This window comes from Myotis daubentonii, chromosome 3 (assembly GCF_963259705.1).
Source record: "Myotis daubentonii chromosome 3, mMyoDau2.1, whole genome shotgun sequence".
NCBI classification, from domain to species: domain Eukaryota; kingdom Metazoa; phylum Chordata; class Mammalia; order Chiroptera; family Vespertilionidae; genus Myotis; species Myotis daubentonii.
Genome location: NC_081842.1, coordinates 67,321,683 through 67,348,329, shown reverse-complemented (window position 1 = coordinate 67,348,329; position 26,647 = coordinate 67,321,683). Strand labels below are relative to the sequence as shown.

The 26,647-nt window shown below is 40.3% G+C and overlaps 1 protein-coding gene across 1 annotated transcript in view; it reads right to left on the bottom strand.

Annotated features, from left to right (window-relative positions):
- The window catches only part of CFAP44 (cilia and flagella associated protein 44), a 114,265-nt gene extending 88,380 nt beyond the window's left edge, over nt 1–25,885 (bottom strand). Inside the window, exons 1-10 of the mRNA XM_059687827.1 lie at nt 25,777–25,885; nt 21,911–22,063; nt 21,267–21,426; nt 18,888–19,050; nt 13,616–13,718; nt 9,153–9,369; nt 8,587–8,701; nt 3,419–3,583; nt 990–1,145; nt 103–150 (exon numbers count right to left, since the gene is read on the bottom strand). Of these exons, the coding sequence (XP_059543810.1) occupies nt 103–150; nt 990–1,145; nt 3,419–3,583; nt 8,587–8,701; nt 9,153–9,369; nt 13,616–13,718; nt 18,888–19,050; nt 21,267–21,426; nt 21,911–22,063; nt 25,777–25,885 (1,389 nt within the window). The remainder of the gene's footprint in view (nt 1–102; nt 151–989; nt 1,146–3,418; nt 3,584–8,586; nt 8,702–9,152; nt 9,370–13,615; nt 13,719–18,887; nt 19,051–21,266; nt 21,427–21,910; nt 22,064–25,776) is intronic.
- Nucleotides 25,886–26,647: the final 762 nt, after the last annotated feature.

The following is a 26,647-nucleotide window of genomic DNA, read 5'->3' as shown; positions in this document are numbered from 1 at the left end:
TGGGAACAATGATCAATTATGGAGAGAAAAAAGTATCTTATAATAAAGAATAACAAAGATTATTATAAAAATTAGAAAAAAATGTGAAAATATGCAACTTACAATATTTGAAAAACTGAGGTCAAGCTTCCATATGGCTCCATTGGAATCCTAAAAAATTAAATACCTAATAAAATTTTGTCTTATCACTTTGAAGTTTTACCAAATTAAAATAATTTTCTTCCTATGATTTAAAGTAAGGACAAACAATAATACTAAAAACATACACACACACACACACACACACACACACACACACACACACACACACTAGAGGCCCAGTGCATGAAATTCATGTGCAGGTACAGTGCCTAGACCTGGCCTGTGATCAGGGCTATCTTCCCCAGGTGCCCACAGCTGGCCCTGCTCCCCATGGCCACCCACTCCTGGTTCCCTGTTCGCTTTCAGGTGATCGGTGCCTGATGGCGGGGAGAAGGGACCGAGAGGTCGGTTGTTCCCACCTGCTCGCTGGCCCCGCCCCCACCAAGGGTGGCCATCAGGTTATTAGAGCCTGCCAGGGGGCGGGGGGGAGGGAGGGGAAGGGAAGGGACCAAGAGGTGGTCAGTGTGCCTCATAGTGATTGGTCCAGAGGTCTTTCTGGTCATTCTGCTGTTAGGGTCAATTTGCATATTACCCATTTATTATATAGGATGTTTAAGTGTGCCTAAAATGTAACTAAATCAACTTCTATATATCTTAGAACACAACCACACTGTAAACACAGCAATCTCATTATACCTGTAGTTAGTTTAACATAATACAAATGCTCCTAACAGGTTTTCTGTGTATAAAAAATGTCAATTAAAATACCAAATTCAGGAACTCTTCATTCAGGTATCAGTAGTAGTCTTAATAGTAAAATGGACTTATAATGACAATAAATTATAATACCATTTTACGTTTATGTCCAGGTAGTTTTAAAAGAGCCAAGAGGGAAGAATGCAATTTACCTGAGCCAACCAAAAGTTATTTCCAGCTTCGCTCATTTTTATCATGGAGAAGAGTTTAACATTCTTGTCCACTTGAAGTTCATTGATGGGCTCAATCTCTAGCAATCCAGTCTCGTCTACAATATCAGCAGTGTCTATGGTCTCAAAATCCCATATCTCATAAAATTAATAAGAAAATACCTTAGTCATACAGCAGTTTCTGAATTTGTTTTCTAAGCCAGAAAATAAATACCAAGACATTTCTTTGTATTTATAGAGATTTTTGAGAAAATACAACTCTGATTAAGAATTCCAATTTTCGCCCTGACCAGTTTGGCTCAGTGGATAGAGCATCGGCCTGCAGACTGAAGGGTCCCAGGTTCGATTACGGTCAAGGGCATGTACCTTGGTTGCGAGCATATCCCCAGTGGGGGGTGTGCAGGAGGCAGCTGATCAATGTTTCTCTCTCATCGATGTTCCTAACTCTCTATCCCTCTCCCTTTCTCTCTGTAAAAAATCAATAAAATATATTTTTAAAAAAAGAATTCCAATTTTCCCAAAGTAATCTGTATTTCAAGGTTTCAGACAGGTCTTTTTGCACATGGAGTGGCTATCAGGAATAAATGGTTCACTTGTTCAGCAAGACACCTAAGCCCTGTTTTATACACATACACTAGTAGGCCCCTGGAAAGGGGAAATGGAACTTCTTGCTTAATAATTCAAACACCACCATCTTCATTATGAGCAGAGAAAATGAATGTAGATGATGTGTTCATTAGAAATTATTCCTCTTCCTTATCATAGATTTAAACTGTACTGTCCAGATAAGGATTGTTGTTCTTGGGATAGGAGACCAAAAAGCTACAGGAAGGATAAGGGCGCACAGTCACCTCATGTAGCAGAGAGACTCGGAAGGACTTCCTCTGTGAAGTGCCAAGCCCAGTCTGGATGGTTCTGTTGACACACCCTGCCATGTCCTGGCCTCAATAACTCAGACTCTGGGAGGATTGGTGTTGTCCCATAGATTAGCCTTGTGGTGGGAGGCCCAGGTCCTAGGGCCAGACTAATGCCTGGGAGTGGGGTCAATTTTTCCTAATGGGAGTGAGGAGATGAGGGTGGACTTTGAAAAGAGAAGCAACCTTAAAAATTAACAGTGTCCATGAAGGGATCCTCTGTGAAATACTCAACTTTTCTCTTGAGGATTTCTTCCATTTGGTACCTTGACATTTTTGAGTGACACATCTTGGAAACAGTGAATATACTGTATGACATAATAAGGACATAAACTATCTCTCAGGGTAATGAGTAAAATCTTACAAGATTAAATTTAATATGGTAAATGTAAAAAAATTATACTTGGGTTCAAGAAGCCAATGGTAAGAGGCAGAGGATATGGCATAAACAGTATATTAGACATAGTATGCTCTCTAGGTGTCAACAATGACCAGACTATTTAGGATGCAGTCTTATTTCTGGTAATCATACATCCTAAAGAATATCCAGAGAACACTACCACTTCCTTATGAAAGGCCTGGGAAGGAATCTGTACCAAGGGGACCACAAAACAAATCAGGAGGCTCCAAATTTGTCAGCAGGAGCAGGGTACACACACAGCGGTGTGACAACAACCAGGAGGAGCAACCTTCCAGCTTAGCCCACACTATGGGCAAGAGAGTGTCCAGAGGTGAGTTCACTAGTGTCAGGTGCAGGGAGGAGGGTGCATCCATAGCCAAACCCTCTCATCTCACTTTTGAGTATATTCCTGATTAGTAACTCAGGAAAAAATAACCAACAAGCCTTGGCTGGGTGGCTTAATTGATTGGGGCATCATCCTGTACACCAAGAGGTTGTGGGTTCAATTCCAGGTCTAGGTACATAGCTAGGCTCCAGCTTCGATCCCTGGTCAGGGCTCAGAGGAGACAACCAATTGATCTCTCTCTCTCTCTCTCTCTCTCTCTCTCTCTCTCTCTCTCTCTCTCTCTCTTCCTCCCTCCCTCCCTTCCTCTGTCTCTAAAAAAAAATCAATAAAATCATATCCTCAGGTCAAGATTTAACAAAAAGAAAAAACAACAACAAATGTTTGGCTCTTTTGTCCCTAGAAAATGACCTGTTCATAGCGGGCATATTAGAAGAACATCTGTGTCCACTGTTTACACTGTGATAACATGGGCTTTCATTTTCTGAGGCTACTATTTCAACAACAAAATCAACATAACAAAAGATCCCCTCAGCAAATTTCAGAGTTCAGATGCTGTAAATTAATTTTGACTAGAATTCAAATATTTACCATAAGAAGAGCATTCTTTAAAATGAGTGGGCCCTGGGAGTAAATGGCCACTAATTTTCTTCATAAAGTGACCTCTGTGAGAAATAAAGAATAAATAGAACCAACTGGGTGATCTGCAAGGCTTAGATGTGGATGCTACTGTCCAAGAATCAAGAAAACTTACCCTAACCCATCCATCTGACCCAATGGTGATAACTTCCCCCTCGTCCAGCATTATCTGATTGATGGGGCCCTGGTGACAAAGTTTATTTCCAGTTCGAGTGAGCTCGACTTTGATGAGGCCAGCTTCCCAAACCAGCATGTTGCCCCATTCTGACCCAGACAGCACCTGGCAGGTGTGCACAAAGGAAGGAATGTGCATTAAGACAGACAAATGTGTATATTTATGACTCAAATAGCAGGAAAAATGATTTTTAAAAGATTATTTTTCTTGATTATGGAAGTAAAATTTTTAAGACAGAAAAAATAAGAAAATATAGAAATGAAAATGCACTGCCCCAAGAAGAACCACTAATCCATTTTTATGTATTTCCTCCGAGGGTTATGCATCATTTTCATTATTGTGACTAGGTTGTATGCTGCTGGTATTTTTTCCAAACGTATCTTTTATATATTTCCTTGTACATGTCTTAAGGACATAATCCAGGAATGGGATTACTGGCTCAAAAATTAGAGGCATGTTTAAAATTCTTGACAGATGAGATTCTACTTTTTAAGTATGATAATATCAATTATTATAAGATGTTTGATAATTTGTGAGGGCATTACTCAACTCAGAAGATTATATCATTAATAGTATCCAATTTCAAAGGATAGTCATCTGGAACCACCTCATGCTAATCCATTGAATCCAGCACTTCCCAAAGTACGTACCACCAAACGGTAGTTCTTAGGACATTTAACAGGTGTTACCTAAAAGGTAATATTAATGGAGACCTTACGTACATAAAGTTATGTAACCGTAACAACCATATGAACCAGATGCATTTATTGGGGATAACATGGACAGCTGTGCAAGTTGGGACTTTATTTCTCCAGGGGAGACAGTTTTTCTTTTCACACAAAACCGTATGGGCCAGGGAAAGCCCTGACTATTACCATCTCCATTTTACAAAGGAAAAAAGAATTAAAAAGAACAGGACAGTTAACTAACTTGCCCAAAATTACTCAGAGGAGTCCGGATTCTAAACCAGGCACTGTGGCTCGAAAGCTCCTGCTCCAACTACCCAGCCTAAGGAGACAGATGCTGGATTAAACAGAGACCAACACGTTTCTCTTCTCTAGGACTCCTTGGATGCTCTAACACAAAAGTGTTCACTGGGAATCAGCAAGAAGAATTTTAGCTAAGAAGGAATTTGAGGAGGAAGTCTTCTTTTCATAGAGCTGCTGTGCAGACGAATGCTCCATGGAATGCTCTTTGGGAAACTGACCTAATTCTTGCCAGCCTGCTCTAGGATTCTGCATCCCCACTTCCCTCTCACCCAGAGTAGCTTATGACCTCACTCAGTCTTTTCTACCTATTTGTCTACCTATTCTTATCTATTTTACCTATGAAGCTTCAGCCCATTTTTGGTAGAGTCTTCATTTACACTTGGTTTCTTCTGTCAAGTGACCAAAGCCACGAAAGTTCACCAAAGCTTATATGGCATTCCTTTCTGAAATGTCATTCATGTCTAGCTTTCCTGTTCCATTTGTCTTCAGGAAAGTTCTAGGCCCTGATCACCCCTGCTTAGAGGAAACAACATCTTCCTTCCTAGCTCATCTCCTTGACTCCAGACTTCCCTTCCTCTAATTCACCTGGCATTGTGTGGTCAAATGTATCTACAACTTCTTTCATTTGCAAGTCTACTCTTCCAAAATATAATAGTTCTGCCTGGCTGTTAAACCCCTCACACACTAGGACCTAACCATGCTTCTCAATCTAATTCCCCACTCTTTCCCAATATGAAATCATTATTCTAATTAGTCTTTTAAATGATATTTATTTCTAATCATAAGCATTTCCTTTTGTGGCTCTCTTATTTAAAAAGACTTCTTTTCTCCCCTACATCTACACAATCTCTACTGAACCTTTTAAAGATACATCTCACAACATGTTTTTAACAAGGGTTGTATTAATCTTTATGTAACTTAATTCTTACAGTATTCAGAATTTGAAGGTGGAATAACTTACAATCATCTTATAGGTTTAGATATACTATTGCCTAGCCAGCATCCAATGCTTTCTATTTCCTCCTACACACAATGATTTCAAATTAAGAACATCCCATCCCATTAGGTAGAGGACTAGACCATTTTGTTTCTTAGAGTAATATGTGTATACTGGCATTTACTTATAATTGAAACGATCACAAAAAATAATCCTAATAGGAAACCAAATACAATATTAATGGAGAACTAATTCTATGGGTAATATGCCAATACGCTTTGTAGAGGAAGAGAGGGAGTAATCTCACAATATTTTAAAATAAACTAACAGATTAAAGCTGCAGTGTTGCAGATGTTACTATAAAGTTGCTCAATCTTGAATAATAATCTGACAATAAAAATAAAAGCCACAGATGCAAGAGAAAAGTGTCCTTGCCCTTTCTGTCTGTCTGATTGTGGTAGACAAGATTGAATGGGGGGAATATAGGTGAGAACCAAGATGGCGGCATAGGTTAACGCCGGAGTTTGCTGCTTTGAACAACTACTTCAAAAGTGAAACCAAAAAACGGAAGGGACATCACCCAGAACCACAGGAACGCTGGCTGAGTGGAAGTCCTACAACTAGGAGGAAAGAGAAACGCACACGGACACTCAGAGGAGGCGCAGTGCTGAAGTCAAATTCTGAGGTGCGGAGTGCGTGGAGCGGGCTGGCGGTGGAGGGCGCGGTTGTTGTTTTCAATCGGGAGGGAGTCGCAGACTCTGAGCACCAGATCCGGGCGAGTCTTTAGGGACCCAGACTCAAACGGGAGAAGCGGGACTGTCTGGCTTCGGTCAGAGCGAGTGCAGCTTTCTCTCTGAGCTTTGCAGCGGGTGCTGGGACTCAGAGAGGCAGAGCCCCTGGGGACAGGACTGAGAGCCGCCATAACTGCTCTCTCCGGCCCACCCTGTTGATCCTGTGCGACCCGCCCCGCCCAAGCCCTGCACAGAGGCATTTGCCGGATAGCCTCAGGCAAAGGCTAGATTAGCACCTCCCTAGAGGACAGAAGTTCTCTCACTGCTGACACAGCTGATTCTCATAGCCACTTGGCCTGGAGGTCAAACCCTCCCTGGAATTAGCTACAACAATCAAGATTTAACTATAAGACTGCGAACAAAGACCACTAGGGGGTGCACCAAGGAAGCATATCAAAATGCGGAGACAAAGAAACAGGACAAAATTGTCAATGGAAGATATAGAGTTCAGAACCACACTTTTAAGGTCTCTCAAGAACTGTTTAGAAGCTGCCGATAAACTTAATGAGATCTACACGAAAACTAATAAGACCCTTGATCTTATATTGGGGAACCAAGTAGAAATTAAGCATACACGGACTGAAATAACGAATATTATACAGACGCCCGACAGCAGACCAGAGGAGCGCAAGAATCAAGTCAATGATTTGAAATGCGAGGAAGCAAAAAACATCCAACCGGAAAAGCAAAATGAAAAAAGAATCCAAAAATGCGAGGATAGTGTAAGGAGCCTCTGGGACAGCTTCAAGCGTACCAACATCAGAATTATAGGGGTGCCAGAAGATGAGAGAGAGCAAGATGTTGAAAACCTATTTGAAGAAATAATGACAGAAAACTTCCCCCACCTGGTGAAAGAAATGGACTTACAGGTCCAAGAAGCGCCGAGAACCCCAAACAAAAGGAATCCAAAGAGGACCACACCAAGACACATCATAATTAAAATGCCAAGAGCAAAAGATAAAGAGAGAATCTTAAAAACAGCAAGAGAAAGAAACTCAGTTACCTACAAGGGAATACCCATACGACTGTCAGCTGATTTCTCAACAGAAACTTTGCAGGCCAGAAGGGAGTGGCAAGAAATATTCAAAGTGATGAATACCAAGAACCTACAACCAAGATTACTTTATCCAGCAAAGCTATCATTCAGAATTGAAGGTCAGATAAAGAGCTTCACAGATAAGGAAAAGCTAAAGGAGTTCATCACCACCAAACCAGGATTATATGAAATGCTGAAAGGTATCCTTTAAGAAGAGGAAGAGGAAGAAAAAGGTAAAGATACAAATTATGAACAACAAATATGCATCTATCAACAAGTGAATCTAAGAATCAAGTGAATAAATAATCTGATGAACAGAATGAACTGTTGATTATAATAGAATCAGGGACATAGAAAGGGAATGGACTGACTATTCTTGGGGGGGGGGGGAAAGGGGTGTGGGAGATGTGGGAAGAGACTGGACAAAAATCGTGCACCTATGGATGAGGACAGTGGGTGGGGAGTGAGGGCGGAGGGTGGGGCGGGAACTGGGAGGAGGCGAGTTATGGGGGGGGAAAAAAAAGAGGAGCAAATGTAATAATCTGAACAATAAAGATTTAATTAAAAAAAATAAAAAAATAAAACACATAGTGCCAAGAAAAAAAAAAAAAGATTGAATGGGGGAATACAGGAGGAAAAAATAATAAATAAATAAATAAATAAATAAATAAATAAATAAATAAATAAATAAAATAAAATAAAAAAATAAAAGCCACAAGATAGTATATAACCTTTGACCTAGTAAATCCTCTTGAAGGATCATGGAAAAGAAAAGAAGGGCAAGATAAACATTATAAACACTGCAACTCCATGACAAGTAAAAGTGACAAGGATATCATTATATTAATTGAGGAAAATGTCTGCATATTGTGTATAATACTTATTAAAAACAAAATAGCAAGCCCTAGCCTGTTTGTTTCAGTGAACAGAGTGTCGGCCTGTGGACGGAAGGGTCCCGGGTTCAATCTGGTCAAGAGCCCGTACCTCAGTTGCAGGTTCCTCCCCGGTCAGGCCCCAGGCCGAGTGCAGGAGGCAACCAATCGATGTGTTTCTCTCACATCGATATTTCTCTCTGTCTTTCCCTCTCTCTTCCACTCTCTCTAAAAATCAATGGGAAAATATCCTTGGGTGAGGTTTAAGAAAAACAAAACAGCAAGTGATAGGTGCAGTGGGTTATGACAATTCCATGGAAATATATTAATTAAAGTGATCATCTGAAGAGGCGGAGTTAAATGTTCACTATATTCACAATTACAGTATCTGTTATTGCTAATAAAGGCAGTGCTTTTTAGAATGTATAATGTGCCTTCATATGTGCGTGTCACTTGAAGACATAGTTTTATCATTGTACTCACCTTCCCATCTGGGAGCTCCATGTAGCCTTCTATATCAGTAGTGGCTGTTTTGCCAAATCGACCTAGGAAGCCCTGAAGCTTGAGACCAGTGAATGTTTGAGCCATTTCCCAGAATCTGCAGACAAGACAGAGACTGAATGTACCTACCTCGATGCATTTATATACTTCATAGTCACATATATTATTGCCTTTATTCATTCACCTGATTAATATGCCAAAAGGGCTTATCCATCATACATTATTGCTTCGAACAACAGATTTAATAGGCAATGTGGAAGTTCAATATGAATTTGGAAATACTATGCCAACTTTAGGCAGACAATGTACAAACTGTTTTAGGAGGTAAAGCCTGTAAGACGACAGCAGGCTAACTTTAAAAGCCCTTTTTTTTTGTCGGTGCTGTCTGCAGTAATAAATCCCCATATTGAATTAGTTAACTTTAAAAAGAACACATTTTAAAGATATCTTAATGTTAACAACATCAGCAAAAATGTCTCCAGTTGGTCGATTCCCTTAGAAAATACCCTCACTATAATCTCCTAGCACCTGTACAGTCACACACATACTTGATGTGGCCCGATCCTGCTGTAGTAAGCTGCTCGTCATCTTCAGGATTGAAAGTAACCTTAAAGACTTCCTGGGAAAAAGCTTTTGTCCTCAGTATGGGCTGTTCCTCTTTCCAATCCCAGATGGTCAAAGTATAATCAGGGCTGCTACCAACAGAGGCCAGCAGTGTCCCGCTGTAGTTAAAGTCCAGGTAAGCATAGCCTAAGTCAGCCCCATCTGAAATGTAAGTGATGAACAGACAGAATATTTATTTCTTTTTCAAAAGTGTATGATTTAAAACACACACACAGGAGAGATGAAAGAGAACAAGAGAGGGAGGGAGGTAGGGAGGGAGAGAGAGAGGGAGGAAGAGAGGGAGAGAGAGAGAGAGACCTTCATGATGTGTATTGATGGAAGAATGCCAAGATTTTAAAACACAGACACACAGGAGAGAGAGAGACAAAACAAGAGAGAGAAAGACAGAAAGAAGGAGAAAGAAAGTGCCTCTTTGATGATGTGTATTGATAGAAGAATGCCGAGAATCCCCTAAATAAATAATTCTAACATCATTCATTACCCTTGGTTTTAGAAAGAATTACATAATATAGATGGAGGATAAATAAATCGTAATCATATTTTACATAAGAAGAACAATTTGAGAAACTCTTCCATTTTGTGTTGTTGGGGAGAGGAGCACAAAAGCATGCTAGCAGAAAGAACTCAATCTATAATTTAAAATCTGCCAATGGGGGTGGTGGGGGGAACAATCACGAAATAAAAGTTGACGACTTCAGGTTTCCAGGTAAGGAGCTAGGAAGTCACGACTCCATCCTAACAAGTGAAAAACTGAACATTCAGACTAAAAACTTGACAACTCTGCTTGGGTCCACAAGAGAGGCAAGGACCCGGGCAAACCCTTCACCTCAAGACTGGAGAGACTGACAGGTGAATACAGGGATATGCGATTCACCGGAGCCAAGACTCAGGGGTAGAAGGAGCCACAACAGCGGGGGAGCCAGTGAACACAGACAATGGGGTGGTGAGGGCCTGGGGTGGGAGAGGAAGGGAGCGGGCTGGAAGAGGTTAATGAGGGGGAAAGGAGGGCCTATATAATACTTTCAACAATAAAAATTAAAACAGACAAACAAAAAACCTGAACTGTAACTGACAAATTGCTGGAAGCTCTGTGTGGACCAGTCTGAGAGTAAAAAACTCCAGGGGGACCCGATCATAAGGTGGCCCTAACAATATTGTGAGCTTTACCTCCAGACTCCCACAGTAAACACATTAGAATCACCTGGGAATCTTTTTAAGATCCTGATTTCTGGGCCTCATCCTCCGGAAATTCTGTTTCTTTGTTACTAATGTTGTGGCCCTCACCCCACAACAAAGAAACAGAATTTCCGGAGGATGAGGCCCAGAAATCAGGATTTTAAAAAGATTCCCAGGTGATTCTCATGTGCAGCCAAGGTTGAGAACCACTGATCTAGAGAAACCCCTGCGGCTTCCGTCAGGGGGAGGGGAAAAGGAGCCTTTGGAAATGCCCGGAGCAGTTTGTTCGGAATAAGGCCTGCCCTCAGGAGAAACCAATGAGCAGCGCCAGCAACGCTGAGGTATTATAGGGGAGGGCGGGGGTAAGGGGAAGAGATCAACCAAAGGACTTGTATGCATGCATATAAGCCAAACTAATGGACACGGACCACGGGGGGATGCAAGTATGAGTGCGGGGGGGTGGGGGGTTGGGGGTTAGTGGGGGGATGAGGACACATTTGTAATACCTTAACCAATAAAGAAATTAAAAAAAAAAAAAAAGGAGTAACTAAAACACAGGCTTGCTTGTATACTGCCCTTTGCTTAATGGGCTTCACGGATGCTGTGCTTTTTACAAATTGAAGGCAAGCTCTCCACCAACAAAATGATTACAACTCACATCACTGCAATATTTGCTTGATTGCAGTGGTATGGGACCAAACCTGCATTATCTCCAAGGTATGCCTGTCCCCAACTCCAGCCCACTCTAGCCATCCTCTCCCACCTATGGGTGTAGAAAAATACTGAGTAACATTTTAAAGTTCACAGTTCAGAAGAACAGGCTCACTAAAAATTGAGACCTAATCATGAGACTAGAGAATGCTTCCCCTCCCCCTACACCTTACCGCCATGTCTAAAGGCCCACTTAAAGGAGTTCTTTCTGCCGAGTATATCAACCCTGGCTCCCAAGAAAAAAATTAGACAGCATATCAAAGCATAGAGCACAGTTTGAAGGGATAGAGCAAGCATCGTAACCAGACATAGCATGGATGTTGGAATGATCAGATCAGGGATTCAAAACAACTATGATTAATATGCTAAGGGCTCTAATGGATAATACAGACAGCCTCTAAGAATGGACGGGCAATGTAAGCAGAGAGATGGAAATCCTACAATAGAACCAAAGAGAAAAGCAGGAGATCAAAAACACGGTAGCAGAAATAAAGAATGCCTTGATGGGCTTATTAGTAGACTGGACACAGCTGGGGGAAGAATCTCTGCATTAGAGGCTATGTCAACAGAAACTTCCAAAACTGAAAAGCAAAGAGAACAAAGACTGATAAAAACAGAACAGCATATCCAAGGGCTGTGGGGCAACTACAATGGGTGCAACATATGTGTAACGGGATCACCAGAAAGAGAAGACTGAAAGGAACAGAAGAAATATTTGAAACAATAATGACTGAGAATTTCCCCCAAATTAACATCAGACCCCAGACCACGGATCCAGGAAGTTCAGAGAACACCAACCAGGATAAATGTCCCCAAAAGTACAGAAAATGGAAGATAAAGAAAAAATATTGAAGAAGCTGGGGCAGAGGGCGAAGCCCCTTACTGACAAAAGAACAAAGATAAGAATTAATCCAACTTTTTCTCAGAAACCATGCAAGCAAGGAGAAAGTGGAATAAAATATTTAAAGTGTTGAGACAAGAGAAACACCAACCTAGAATTCTGTAACCTATGAAATCATCCTACAGACAGACAAATATAGAGGGAATTTGTTTTCAGTAGACCTGCCTTGCAAGAAATGTTAAGTTCTTTAAAGAGAAGGAAAATAACATAGGTCAGAAACTAAGATATGCACGGAGAAAGGAAGAGCATCAAAGAAGGAATAAGTGAAGGTAAAATTAAAACATTTTTCTTATTCTGAATTGTTGTAACAGATAACAGTTTGTTCAAAATAATAGTCACAACGTATTTGAGTATGTATGTTTATGTATATAGGTATGCTTATAGATAAGTGAAATAAATGGCAGCAATGATATAAGGGACAGAAAGGAGGAATTATGATTATTTTGTTATTATAAGATAATTACACTACCTGTGAAGTGGTATAGTGTTACTTAAGAGTAGACCTGGATTAGTTGTAAATATGTATTGTGAACTCTAGGTAACCACTAAAAAAAGTTTTAAAAAGAAGTATAACATGCTAAGAAAGGAGAAAAAATGGAATCATATAAAATGGTCAATTAAAACCACAAAAGGTAGAAAAAAGTGGGAGAAAAAATAGGAACAAAGAACAATGGCAACAAATAGAAAACTAACAAATATAGATATTAATCCAACTATATAATCACTTTGAATGCCAGTAGTCTAAATGTACCAATTAAAAGACAGAGTGAATCACAGTGAATCAAAAAACATGACTCAACTACATATTAAATATAAAGATATATGTAGATTAAAAGTAAATGAATGGAGAAAATATATACCTTGCTAACACCAGTCAAAAGAAAGCAGGAGTAGCTATATTAATTTCAGATAGAGCAGACTTAAAAGTAAGGAAAATTATCAGGGATAAAGAAGGGCATTATATAATGATAAAGGGTTTCAATTTTCCAAGAAGACATAATTCTTAACATGTATGCCCTTAACAACAGAGCATCAAATTATATGAGGCAAAAACAGACAAAAACTTCAAGAAGAAATATATGAATCTACTATGATATTTGGAGACTTCAATACCCATCTCTCAGAATTAGACAGATCTAACAGGCAATGTCCTACAAACTTCAGGTTTGCCAGCCCCCACAATTGCATAAGCCAATTCCTTTAAATAAAGGGGGAAAATAGTAGATTCCAAGGACTTGGGGGGAAATGGGTTGAGACCATACCTCTCTTCAGTCTTCTACTAGTTCTGATTCTCTGGAGGACCCTGACTGATATAATAATGTTACATGTTTTTCAGAATGTTGTTGACCTTGAACACTGGTGTTTTTTTGTTTTGTTTTTAATATATTTTTACTGATTTCAGAGAAGAAGGAAGAGGAAGAGGGAGAGATAGAAACATCAATGATGAGAATCATTGATTGGCTGCCTCCTGCATGCCCCCCACTGGGGATCGAGCCTGCAACCCGGGCATGTGCCTTTGACTTGCAGGCTGATGCTCTATCCATTGAGCCACACCAGCTAGGGCAAACACCGGTGTTTTAAAGATTCTACTGGACTCACCATGAAGGATTCTGTAAGGCCTCAGAGAAGGATATTCATAGATGATTATCTTTGGGGCAACTCCTTTTTCAGCTACTGCGAAGTGAGTTTTATTAGGGTGAACCTACAAAAAATAAAATCTCACTAAAATAATAAAGCAAAGATTTTCATATAAATAGTCCTATTAATGCAGTATTTAGCAACTGTTATCTTACAATGTGTTTATTAGGATCCACTCCAATAGATATATATTTGATGATGGATATGATTTAACTGAAAACTAGAATATCATTTTAAGTTTTACTTTTATTAATAGTCATATTCAACTCCAGAAATTTCTAAGTTGCTTTCAGAAGAACTGGAACAGTGATTCTAAGTCGTTAAAGTGCATCAGAGTCCCAGAGAGGGCTTATGAAAGCACAGAATGCAAGCCCCACCACAGAGTGTCAGATTCAGTAAGTCAGGGCTGCGGCCCGAGAATGTGCAGTTAGATTTCTAACATGCTCCCAAGTGATGTTGACGCTGTAGTCTGAAAACCACTCTTTGGGAACCACTAATTTGGATTAATTGTTTACCCTTCGTATAAATCAACCTAAATTTTAGTATAGAAAAATGCTTGTTTCCAGAATAGTTTATATCCCAATTTAAAAAATTTTGCCCTGAACAAAGTTAATACAAATTAATGTAAACTTATTAGAAGTGAGAAAGTCACACTATTTTCAAGCCAGACATAGAGGGAAATATATTAACATGCTCTAGATAAATTATTTGGTGCCAGCATTTCAAATGATAGACGTATAAGCTGGTTAGAATCATATGTTCATTTCTGTTACTTTTGTTGATTGGTAAGCCAACATACCGGAAAAGTAAATGGGTAGCCAAAAAATCAAAATAGATTGTTGTAAGAATAAGCTATTTCAAACACATATTGTACTTATAGATTTCTATTTTCAGTTACTGTTATGCAACTCCAGATTATATACATAAGGACCAGGAGCTTGGTTCTGAGACAGACTGCACGGGAAGTTCTGGTGCCCAAGACAAGGTTGCAGACCACCTCCTTCCCTCCACACATGGCTGATAAGACCTATGATTGACTGCTTTCCTGCTGGCAAGTTGCCTCTTATTCTTCCAGGCAAGTAAATACCTATCACTTCAAGTTGAAACAAGGCTTGGATTTATAGGATGGACACTCAGTAGAATAAGTATAACGTTGAAAGCAGCTGACATTTATTGAGGGCTTACTATGTGCCAGAGCCTGACCTAAGTTTTATATAAGCATTATTTCCCTTAAATTTCACATTAACCTTGTGAGCTGGGATACCATTATCACTCCCATCTTATTGATGAGGAACTGAGGCACAGAGAGGTTAAGGAACTTGCTTGAAGTCATATAGCTGGTAAACATCAGAGACAGAATTGAAGCCAGATGTTGGAGTCAAGAAGTAAATGTAACTAAAAAAGGGTAGATTCCAAGGAGTTAGGAGGATATGGGTTGAGACTATATCTTTCTAGATATCTTTCTCCAAATAAATATTATGTAGGACTTGTAGCCTCAGAAACCTGAATGGGGATTCAAGCAACTCTTTTATCCTTCTAGGTCTTACTTGTAGTAAGCGAAAAAGTTTCTGCGCTTTCAGATAGGAAGTTACTGTGGGGTTGAGTTTTGGTGTTTTGCTTCATTTTTAGTGGAGACCCCAGAACTGGTAAGTCATTTATTTACACTCAACATATAGATTCATCCCATCTTTTCTAGAAGATAGCTTATATGCCCCCTAACACATTTCTCACAGGTTTCTCATAACCTTGTCAAAATATTTAAAAATGAAGTTGAGGCAAGGGAAACAAAGTAAACTAATGAGACTACATCAAAATAAAAAGCTTCTGCACAGCAGAAGACACCATCAACAAAATGAAAAGGGAGCCCACTGTATGGGAGAACATATTTGGCAATGATACATCCAATAAAGGGTTAATATCCAAAATATGTAAGGAACTCATAGAACTTAACAAAAGGAAGATAAACAATGCAATTAAAAACTGGACAAAGGACCTAAATAGACACTTCTCCAAAGTGGACATACAGATGGCCAAGAGACATGAAAAAATGCTCAAAGTCACTGATCATGAAAGATGCAAATTAAAACAACAATGAGGTATTAAATATGGAACTGCCATTTGACCCAGTGATCCCACTTATAGGAATATATCCTGAGAAACCTGGAACACCAATCAGAAAGAATATATGCATCCCTATGTTCATAGCAGCGCAATTTACAATAGCTAAGATCTGAAAACAGCCCAAGCGGTACCTTTACACCATGGAATACTATGCAGCAGTAAAAACAGAAGGGTCTCTTACCCTTTGAGACAGCATAGGGAGACCTGGAGAGTATTATGCTAAGTGAAATAAGCCAGTCAGAGAAGTATCACATGATCTCACTCATATGTGGGATCTAGTGAACAGAATAAGCTGATGAACAAAATGGGTCTAGAAGCATGGAACAGACTGTCAAATCTCAGAGGGAAGATGGGGATGGATGGATGGGTGGAAAGAGATTAACCAAAGAATGTGTATGTATGTATGCATAACTCATGGACACGGGTGCGAGCTGGAGGGGGGTCAATGGGGAAAAAGGGGGACATCTGTAATACTTTCTACAATAAAGATAAAAACTTTTTTTAATGAAGTTGACCTGGGCAGTGGAGGCAAGGCCCCTGTTCTGTCCCGCACACTCGGAAAACACCCCTGGGGACACAGCTGCTCGAGTCCAGGAGGTGAGGATTACAATTAGAGCATTCTTGACCACACTATCCTCTAACTACTGACCTCCGACCAAATTATTGCATAACAAAACAGAAAGACAGAAATTGCAAAACTATTGTTAGCCATAAAGTGATAGAAATACTAGAATAAGGGATCATTAGATGTTGCTCAGTATTCTGTAGATGGTATGAATTCAGGCCTCTGACTGACTCCCTCCACAGAACCCAAGACCCTCACATCTGGGCCCATCAATATTTGCACACAGCTAGTGCCACAAGTATCATGTACTTGTATACATTTAATTTTTGGAGATTTGCTTTCTAATATGATTTTGTCTTTTTAGATGAATTTTAAATTCTTTGAATTCATACAGGTCATGAACCCTTCTTCATTTAAATCCCTGCATGTTCTGAGTAGTGTTGGACACTGAATGTTATATAATAAACTAGAGGCTTGGTGCACGAATTTGTGCTTGGTTGGGGTGGCTCAGCCTGGCCCGTGATCGATGCCTATCAGGGGGGCGGCCAGCAGGGGGGAGGTGTCACAGGAGGTTGTCCAGGCGGGGGGACAGGCTGCGGGAGGTTGGCTGGCCACAGGAGGTTGGCTGTGGGAGCGCACTGACCACCAGGAGGCAGAGCGCCTGCATTGATCTCTGCCCCCTGGTGGTCAGTGCATGTCATAGCGACTGGTCAACCGATCATTCCAGTTGTTTGGTCCTGATGGTCACTTAGGCTTTTATATATATAGATTTTTGCTGAACTCACTAATTAGTCTTATAACAAATCCCCTGAAGACAGGGACTTTATCTTGTACACATGCTATGTATAGGTGCATGATCAAGTCAGAAACAAATGTAAGATTATCTTTCATGCTTCCATCTCACTGTGTCCTGTTTCCATGGCCAACCTAAGTTCTATCTGTGGGCCTCAGGCTTTCCTCGCCTTCTCCATTCCCACGGCCAACTCCCAGCTTCACTCCTCAGACCAAGACTCTTCACAATAGTTGTCAGTGGGAGAGGGGTGGGTTGAAAGGGTGAAGGGATTTACAAGTGCAGATTGGTAGTTACAGAAGAGTTACAGGGATGTGAAGTACGGCACAGGGAATGTAGTCAATAATGTTGTAATAACCATGCATGGTGTCAGATGGGTACTAGGTTTATCAGGGTGATCACTTTGTAAGGTATATAAATGTCTAATCACAGGGTTGTACACCTGAAATTAATATGATATTGTACATCAATGGTAATTTAAAAATAAACCTTTTCTTTAAAAAAAGGATCTTCTAAAGCTCTGCACTCACCCCCACTTGTAATCTCAATGTCCTATTAGGTCTGGTCTACCCCCTGCTAGCCTGGCCCAGTCTCAGCCTCCTTGCTGGAAGCCCTCTGCCTTCGCAGGGGCTGTGAAGTGGGCCCTGCCCCTGCCAGTGCCATCCAGTCTACTCACCCCTGGCAGGCAGGGCAAGGGCAGGGAAGACTTGTATTTGGATCACCATCTTTCTAGAAACCGTCTCGTAAAGAACTACTGCTGTATGAGCCCCAAACCCGGCTCCTCCCTCCCCCCCCCCTCACTGTCTCACACAGCATAATCTGAACAGATGCCCCTCGCAAGAGGCCAAAGACACCAAGGAGCGCCCCTCAAGCTGTGTTACTGAGAAGAGCAGATCTAGGAACACCTGCTTCTAAGGAGCACGGAGTAGAAAACAGCCAAGGGACAGGTTTCATCAAGGGGCCAACTGCCATGAAGAGGTCACGTAAGAGCTAGTTCGAAAGGTGTTCTCCAGATTCGCCCACCAGAGAGCTGGCTCACCGCAGTAAAGGCAGCTTCCGTGAGGTGAGGGCGGAGCAGACAGCAGAAGCTTGGCTTCAAAGAAAAGATCAAAACAAAAGAGGGTAAAGAGACTGCGAGGTAAGAGAACTTTAAAATGAGAACTAGTCCCTTTGGAATGCTTTGATGCTGAGGATGAGGAGCCTAAGGAAGCAGCAGCTGATGCTACAAGAAAGAAGGTGACTGACGGGGACAGACAGCTGAGCGGAAAGAAGAGACAGGCTCCCTCCCAATCACACACAGATCCTCTTGTCAGCGGCTGGAAAGTACTGAATGTGTATCTATGCTTCATCTCCAAGTGTTCAATTAGATACTTGCATTTATCTGGCATTTATTTCTCTTTGTTATTTGAATTATCATTTGTGTTATTCATTCCACTATTTTTGCAGAATAGCAACAGAGCGTTCAATGTGAAAAGACCTGCGTGATCATGGGAAGTCACTTAACCTTGGTAAGCCCCAGGCTCCTTATCTGAAAAGTGGGAAGATAATATTACAAACGTAACATTGCAATATTGCTGAGATACTGTCAGTGGATGCTGTGGTTGGAGTCACTGAATCGAGAATGCATTGGAATAAAGACTGCTGCGCATCTCACGTGACCCCACAATGCTGCACGTGATGTTGGCACCTCCCTGGCTGGTCCACAGAACAATCAATCAAAGAAGATGGATTTGTTTTCTAAGTTACTAAAGGCATACCCCAATGACACCAATTCCTGTACCACTAATACTTCGCAGGTACAGCTGTTCCTTGGTTTTCAAATTCAGAATGATCAGCTGGTTCCCGGCAATATACATGATTGTGTTGTTGTCCAGCAGCTGTAGGTTGGCCCGCTTTTTGCAGTCATAGCCAAAGGAATGTCTGAAGAGAAACTGCTAAGGAAAAGAAGTGACACCATATAACCATCCTAGAGACAAGAAAAGTAACATGAAATAAATATACTTTTAAAATCCATGTTCTTGGGTAAAGATTTGGGGTTGACGTAGTTGAATTTCACTCTGAAACTCAGAGTTTTATTTATTTATTACTAACGCGATTTTGTTCTTAAATTAGGTGAAAAAAATCCTCAAAATCTGATTTGGATAATATTTTAAATATCTTAGGGAATTCATGGGAAGCTTGTCAGAGTGCTTAAGCCAAAGCCCCCCTGCACGTGATTATAGGTCGAGAAAGTTAACAGAATATAACCAGGAAAAGTTCCCCATGACTCTCACATGCCATCCCATTTGCAAACATAGGCTAGAAGAAAGCTGAGAGCATAACTTTTGTCAGTAACTTATCCAAAGACAAAACAACAACAACACACACACACACACACACACAATACCAAAAATCCCAAACAACAAACACTCAAGAGAGAGAACTCCAGGTTATGAGATTCAAGGTGAAATTCATTTCAGTTACATCTGAGATAGACACAGAGTTAGAAACTATAACAACATATTATATCTCTATGTAAAAAGCAAACCTGAGTCAGGCGGTACACCACCCTACCTCTGTAAGCACACCTTTCATGAGAGGCCAGTCAGTGGTCTAGGCCAGTGATGGTGAACCTAGGACACACGTGTCAGAGGTGACATGCAAACTCATTTTTTTGGTTGATTTTTCTTTATTAAATGGCATTTAAATATATAAAATAAATATCAAAAATATAAGTCTTTGTTTTACTATGGTTGCAAATATTAAAAAATTTCTATATGTGACACGGCACCAGAGTTAAGTTAGGGTTTTTCAAAATGCTGACACGCCGAGCTCAAAAGGTTCACCATCACTGGTCTAAGCCATTATTGTGGGCATAACCACAATTTAAAGGCAGGCCAAGGACCTTCCAGGAAACCATCTCCTAACTATCCACCTTGCAAACCTAACACCATAAAGTGATGGTAAACACTAAACCCCCTTGTCAGTCATCTCCACCCTTACATTCTTCACAGTCTCTTATGCCCCAGACCAATTAAAACTTGTTCTTTTGTGTCCCACTTTTTCAGGGTTGTCTTCTTGGAAAATTCATCTTCTATATATTAAAAAAAAAAAAACCCTAAAATGCAAATAGACCAAACAGCAGAACATCCGAACAATCAGTCACTCTGACATGCGCTGACCACCAGGGCGCATGTGTGGAACATGGTGGGCATTGGCTGTGGCGGGATGGTAGAGCAGGTGAGCAGGGGTGCCAGACCAAGGCGGAGCGCCAGTCGCTGTCATGGGGTGAGCCTCTCTGGTTACTGAAAATTCTTTCCTCCCACACACAGCGCTTGCCACTGCTCATACCACTGCCAGTGCTGGCCTGCTCGCACCTGCAACCAGCGCCAGAGCTGCCACTTGCACCCGCTGCCGGCGCCCAGCGCTGGTCCCAATTGCTCAGGCACCATCAGTGGGTGTGAGCAGTGGCTGCCGGCCCTGATCGCCTCTGAGGGCTTCTCCACCTGCCCCTGCTCCTGAGGGGCGATCAGGGCCGGCAGCCGCTGCTCGCATCCGCTGACGGCACTGGCCCCACTCCCACCTGATGCTGGCAATGGCCCCAATCACTCCACGCCATCAGCGAGTGCAAGCAGGGCGACGCCATCAGCACGTGGGAGCAGCGGCAGGAGCAGGGAAGACGGGACTGGAGCAGTAACCTATCAGCTGAGGAGGTGAAAGGGGTGAGAGGCTTTCTGCTCCCCTGCACACCATGTCTCACGGAAGGAAGCTGGTGAAGCATCATTTCTCTTTACAGTTACTTGGTATCAAACAAAAGCTTAGTTTAAATGAAGATCGTGCATTTCTAAGTTTCTAAGGGCCAAGCTTCTTAGAAGTACCTAAGATAGGGGTTGGCAAACTTTTCCTTAAAGGTCCAGGTAGTAAATACTTTAGGCCTTGTGGGCCAGATGGGCTCTCCTGTAACTACTTAGTTCTACCCTTACAGTGTGATGGGAGCCATAGACAAAATGTGAATGAATGAATGTGGCTGTGTTCCAATAAAACTTTATTTAGGAAAACAGGTCGAAGGCCAGATTTGGTCCATGGGGCTGTAGTTTGCCAACCCCTGGCCTAAGAAGCTGAAATGCCAAGTCTGCATATGTAACTGGAGTGGATACACAAGTATGATAAGTTCCAGTGGTATGTCCGACTCTGAAGACACAAAAGGCATGGAAACCATCTCCATGTAATCGTAAAAGAAGCTCTCTGATATTTTCTTCCTAACGTCCTCCTCTGTCTCTTCTGCAGCTGAGCCAGGGGTTTCCATAGACCGAGATTCTAAAAAAATTAAAATATTATAACTAAGAAGAGTGTTTGATGAAAGCTAGCCCACAATTCTCTAGCAGTAAGTACCACTACTGGTCCGAACATAGGCTGCCACCCACCAGAGAACATGGGAGGAAGAACCGACATGCCTGTGTGCACTGGGTGAAAGCTGAGCTTGCCTCACAACTCAGCGGTCTCAAAGAGCAACTCCCAATCCGTTCCAAAGGAGAGTTACTCTCATGGATCTAGGGTGGAGCACTGCTTAGACCACCCCACTCTCCAGAAGACAGGGCGTGAGCGCTCTCTCTGTGAGCCTCAGAAATGGAGAGTACAGCCATGCAGCCACTAACCCACCGTACTGTATATGTTCCGTGCTTTTCCTTTGACCATCCTCACACATCCTGCAGATTTTTCTATGGATTTACTAGTATGACTGTTCAATTTGGGCAATTTATCTTTAAAACAGTGGCAATTACTGATACAAAACTAATAATACCTCCACTGGTTTCCCTGTAATAATCTTGAAAGGAACTGGAACTTCCTTCCCAATCTTCCTCTTCTGATTCCTCATTCTCTAAATATGATTCTTCGCCATCAGTGAATATTTCGTCTGTATCTTCTAAGAGGAGTTTATCTTCTCTTGTAGTGGCTATTAAAAATAATTTGTTTTAATAATTTCTAAATTTTGACTTAAACATTTTCTTATTTTCAAAGTGGCTACTACTTCCAATTTATTTGTGCTCTAAAGTTAATAAATTTTAATACTCAAAACTTTCTAGAAAAATCATTTTTATTTGGTCATTCTTGTAACTTTACACACACACAAAAAAGAAGCCTTTCCTGTGAGTTAACCTCCATTTTCACTTCATTTGCAGTCTATTTCCTATAACAGCATACTTTTAAGAAATAAAAGATGTTTTTAAAAAGATTGGCTAGTGTGCTATTATTAATTCAATTCATTTTGCCAATATGTTATTAATATATAGTTGTTTATTAATATATAGTTGTTTCAGAAATTATTATATATATATATCCTCAACTTTTCACAGTTTACTTAGTTAATATTATAACACATAATGTCTTTTTTGTTTCTATATTTATTTTAAAGAGGAAAGATGAGAGAGAGAGACAGAGATGTGAGAGAGACATATTGATCAACTGCCTCCTGCACACGCTCTGAATGGGGATTGAATTCACAACCTGGGTATGTGCCCTGACCAGGAATGGAACCCACGAATGGAATGATGTTCTGACCCACGAAGCCACACTGACCAGGGCTATATACATGTCTTTTATCAATTGACAGAAAACTAGTCAACAACTCAGTAAAGACATATATGATCTGAACAACACTATGAAACATGCTAACCTGATATTTATAAAATACTACACCTACCAATATAAGGTACACATTCAAGTGTACATGGGCTATTCACCAAGACAGACCACTTGCTGAGACATAAGTTTCAATAGATTTAAAAGGATAAAGATAACACAGAATATGTGCATTCTCTGATTATAACAGAAGTTTAAATTATAATAAATTATCTCAAAAAACTACAAATATTTGGAAATTAAATAGCATACTTAAAAATAATTTATGGACCAAGGAAAAATCAGCAAAAAATTTAAAAACTACTTCTAACTAAATAGTAATTAAAATATTACATCAAAATTTGTGGGTTGCAGCTAGGGCAGTGCTAAAAGGGAAGTGTATAGCTTTCAGTACATATAAAAAAAGAAAAAAGTCAAGAATTAGTGACCTAAAGTTCTACTCTAAGAAACTAGAAAAAGAAAAGAAAAAGAATAGAATGAAGGAAATAGTAGAAATAATAAAAATGTGCATAAGAATCAATGAAATAAAAAGCCAAACCATAAAGAAAATTAGCAAAGCCCAAATCTTATTCTTTGAAAAGATCAACAAAATAGATAAACTCCTAGCTAGACCAATCAAGAAATAAATGAGAAGCAATACAAATCTCCAATATTAGGAATAAAAATAAATCCTAAGAATTATGTCAACAAAGTTTACAATTTAGAAGAAATGTATAAATTCTATAAAAGATACAAACTTATAAAACTTACTAAAGAAATAGGTAGTCCTCTATTTATTACAGAAATTGAATTCATAGTTTAGTATTTTCCCACTAAAAAAAAGTATAGGCCCAGATACATCATTGGTAAAGTCTACCAAACATTTAATAAGGAAGGAATAATATCAATTCTGCACAAAAATATTTCTAAAAATAGAAGAGACCAAAATACTTCCCAATTTACTATATGAGGCCAGCAAATAGTCCTTTAATAAGAATCAGAAATCAATGTCTTAATAACTAACAGTCCTTCACTCTTAGAAGAAATGCTGAATGGTTTCTGATACATTTTACTTAAATTTCTTAATAGGACTCAGTTACAGCACAAACCCATTGCTGAGTCCGGGGAAGGGTCCACTTTAATCCATGCTTAGGTGGAAAACCAGGAAATTCACTCTGCATGAGAATTCTAAAGGGTAAGAAGTTGCTAAGATATTTCAGCAAGACTGAGAACAAGGCAAGGTCCCCCAGGTGGGGATGCAGGAACCAGCTATAAGGTATGTAGCTGAATCAGGACAGAGACCTCTTCTAACATCACCAGGGTAGAAGGTTCCAGGGTGCCAGCAAATTCTTTCAGATTATCATTTGGGATCCTACAACCCAGGATGTGTAAACTGTTTTATGAGCTGAGTACAGGGCCAGGTCACACTTGATAAGGCCTGCCTCTCGGAGGGCCTCACGTAGAAAAGGGAGATGCCAAGGCAAGGCTAGACAAAGGCTCATTGTCCTTCAATCCAGCCATCCAGAAAAATGCTGCAAAGGACTGGAAACAAAATCGCAGATGATCCTGTCTCAGAAATGTAGGGAGTGGAGAAAAGTGCAAAATAAAAAAACAAGAGAGAAGCAAACTAAAATTTTTCAGGAGAATGAAATAATCTAATTTTCTAGAAAGATAACTCTAGTGGTGGTATGGAGGGAGACTTGAACAGAAAGATTTCAGTGGAAATCCTTGTGGTAAGAATCCAAGCAAGAGGAGAGAAACATCTAAAATTAAAGATGGTATGGAGAAATCATGAATCTATGAGATATATCTCAGACTGAAATAATTTAATGTAAATTTTGCGAAGGAGTTGATTTCCCCAGGAACATATCTCTTCTAATAGTAAAAAATAATTTCTGAAACTATATTTAGGATTACAATAAAAAATGTCAAGATTCTACTAAGATACCTAACATCATGGGGCTAGTCAGAAAGAGCCAGCCATCTTTTAAGAATCCTATTACAAAATTCCTCTCTTTCTCTTCTATTTGGAGCCTAAAATATCCTTCCACATGTTACCCAATTTAATCCTGAAATAGCTCAATTATCATGTTAATGGGTGAGAAAATGGAGGTTTTAAAATTTACCCAAGTTCAAGCATCACTAAGTGGTAGATCCAGGACTTAAAACTAAAGTCCAGCTCTCATCGCCCCACACTGTATTAGAAAAGTCCATTAACTTTGGACTTTTAAGCATGGTAGCAACCATGCTTGGGTAAAATTTGCTGTTTAATATTTTAACCCTGCTGACTTGGCTTCTATAATTATTTGCTTGCTAAAGTAATGAAAAAGTTATTTTGATTTTCTGAACTTATATAAGTTATCCCATTCGATTGAATACTCCATTGATTGTGGTTTGAATACCCCCCATTGATAGTAATCTTATTGGTCTTTCGAAACACATTCCTCTGCACCTGGAGACCAGGACAGCACAATTACTCTAAATGGCCTCAGTGGCTCCAGATAATGTGTTTCCGTTGACTCAGTGGTCCCAAGACCCAAAACTATAATTAATCTTTGTAACTAACTTGTTCAATCTAAGCTTCTGTAACAAACTGCTTTTTGCAAACCAGGTTCCTCATTCCAAACCTCGAGATGTAATCAATACCTTTGTGATATTTGCCTATATAAGTCTGATGTTTCGGCCAAAAGGGCACTAGGAGATTTGGAGAGCAAATTGCCCCTTGTAGTTCTGGCTTTGAAATAAATGTGGCTCCTTAATTCGACTTCTTGAGGCGTCCTTGTGTGATTCACAGGGTACAATACAACAACTTCACAGGTGGGAACAAGATGGGGGGTGCAGACAGGTCATTATCAGCACAGAGTTGTCTATGTGCCAGGAGTTGCAGATAAAAGGATTAAAACACAGGCTCTGCTCTTCAAGGATTAGAGTTTAGGGAGTTCAACAAGTAAACCATTTCTGTTGCATAAATTTAAGTACACACTCTTTAAAATTATTTTAGCTAAATTTAATAATCAAACACCAAGTGAATGTACAACCTTTACTTACATCTTGATAAAGCTTGCGAGGACCCCTGAGACTGACTTCCACTGCTCTTCGACCTCTCTGACCTCTCTGACCTCCCCACCTCAGTATCTTGATCATCGGGCTCCTTCATTTCCTCTGTAAGTGCAACATTGAGACAGGGAAAGGGATAAAGCTGTAAAATAGAAATCGTTAGCAGATTTCCTCCCCTAACAAATTCTATAAGCACCAAACACCAAGGGTGTTGATGACAATCATCTGTCTGTGTAGCATCCTAGATGACTTCACCAGCAGGAGGGCGCACCACCTTCAGAAACCCCTGCAGAACAGCAAATAGAGGCCGATACTCCCTTTCTCCAGGCAAGCTTCTCAGCGTGGTACCCTCTGGTTTTCAAAGGTCTGCAGGCAAACACCACCCAAGTTCATCTTGTCCCTAAATGTTCCACCATTAAAACGAACCCTCTGCCATCTTCCTTTAGTTCATATCTCCCTCTTCCTCTTCCCATCATTGAATTACCCTGGTGTTACTAATCAATTTCAGTTAAAAAATATTTGTTGAGGGGCACCTACCATGTGTCAAGTTTTATGTTAGACACTAAATTGTAGTACTGAATTACAGAGAATGACCCCTAACTTTGTGGAACTTGTTGTTTAGAAAGATAGCTATTTAAAAAAACAATGAAATATAATGAATGCTACAAAAAGGAAAGAATGGGGTGTTGTGGACATATATAGCAAGAAGATTAAACCAGGTCTAGGGATTAAGGAAGAGGTGTTTGCAGCACAGGTGATGAGTAGGAGTTGGCCACGCTTAGAATGGAAAGGAGTACATTAGGCAGAGGGAACTTCAGAGAGAGGGCTGTGTCTGTGAAAAGCAGAAAGTAGTCTATTGGCT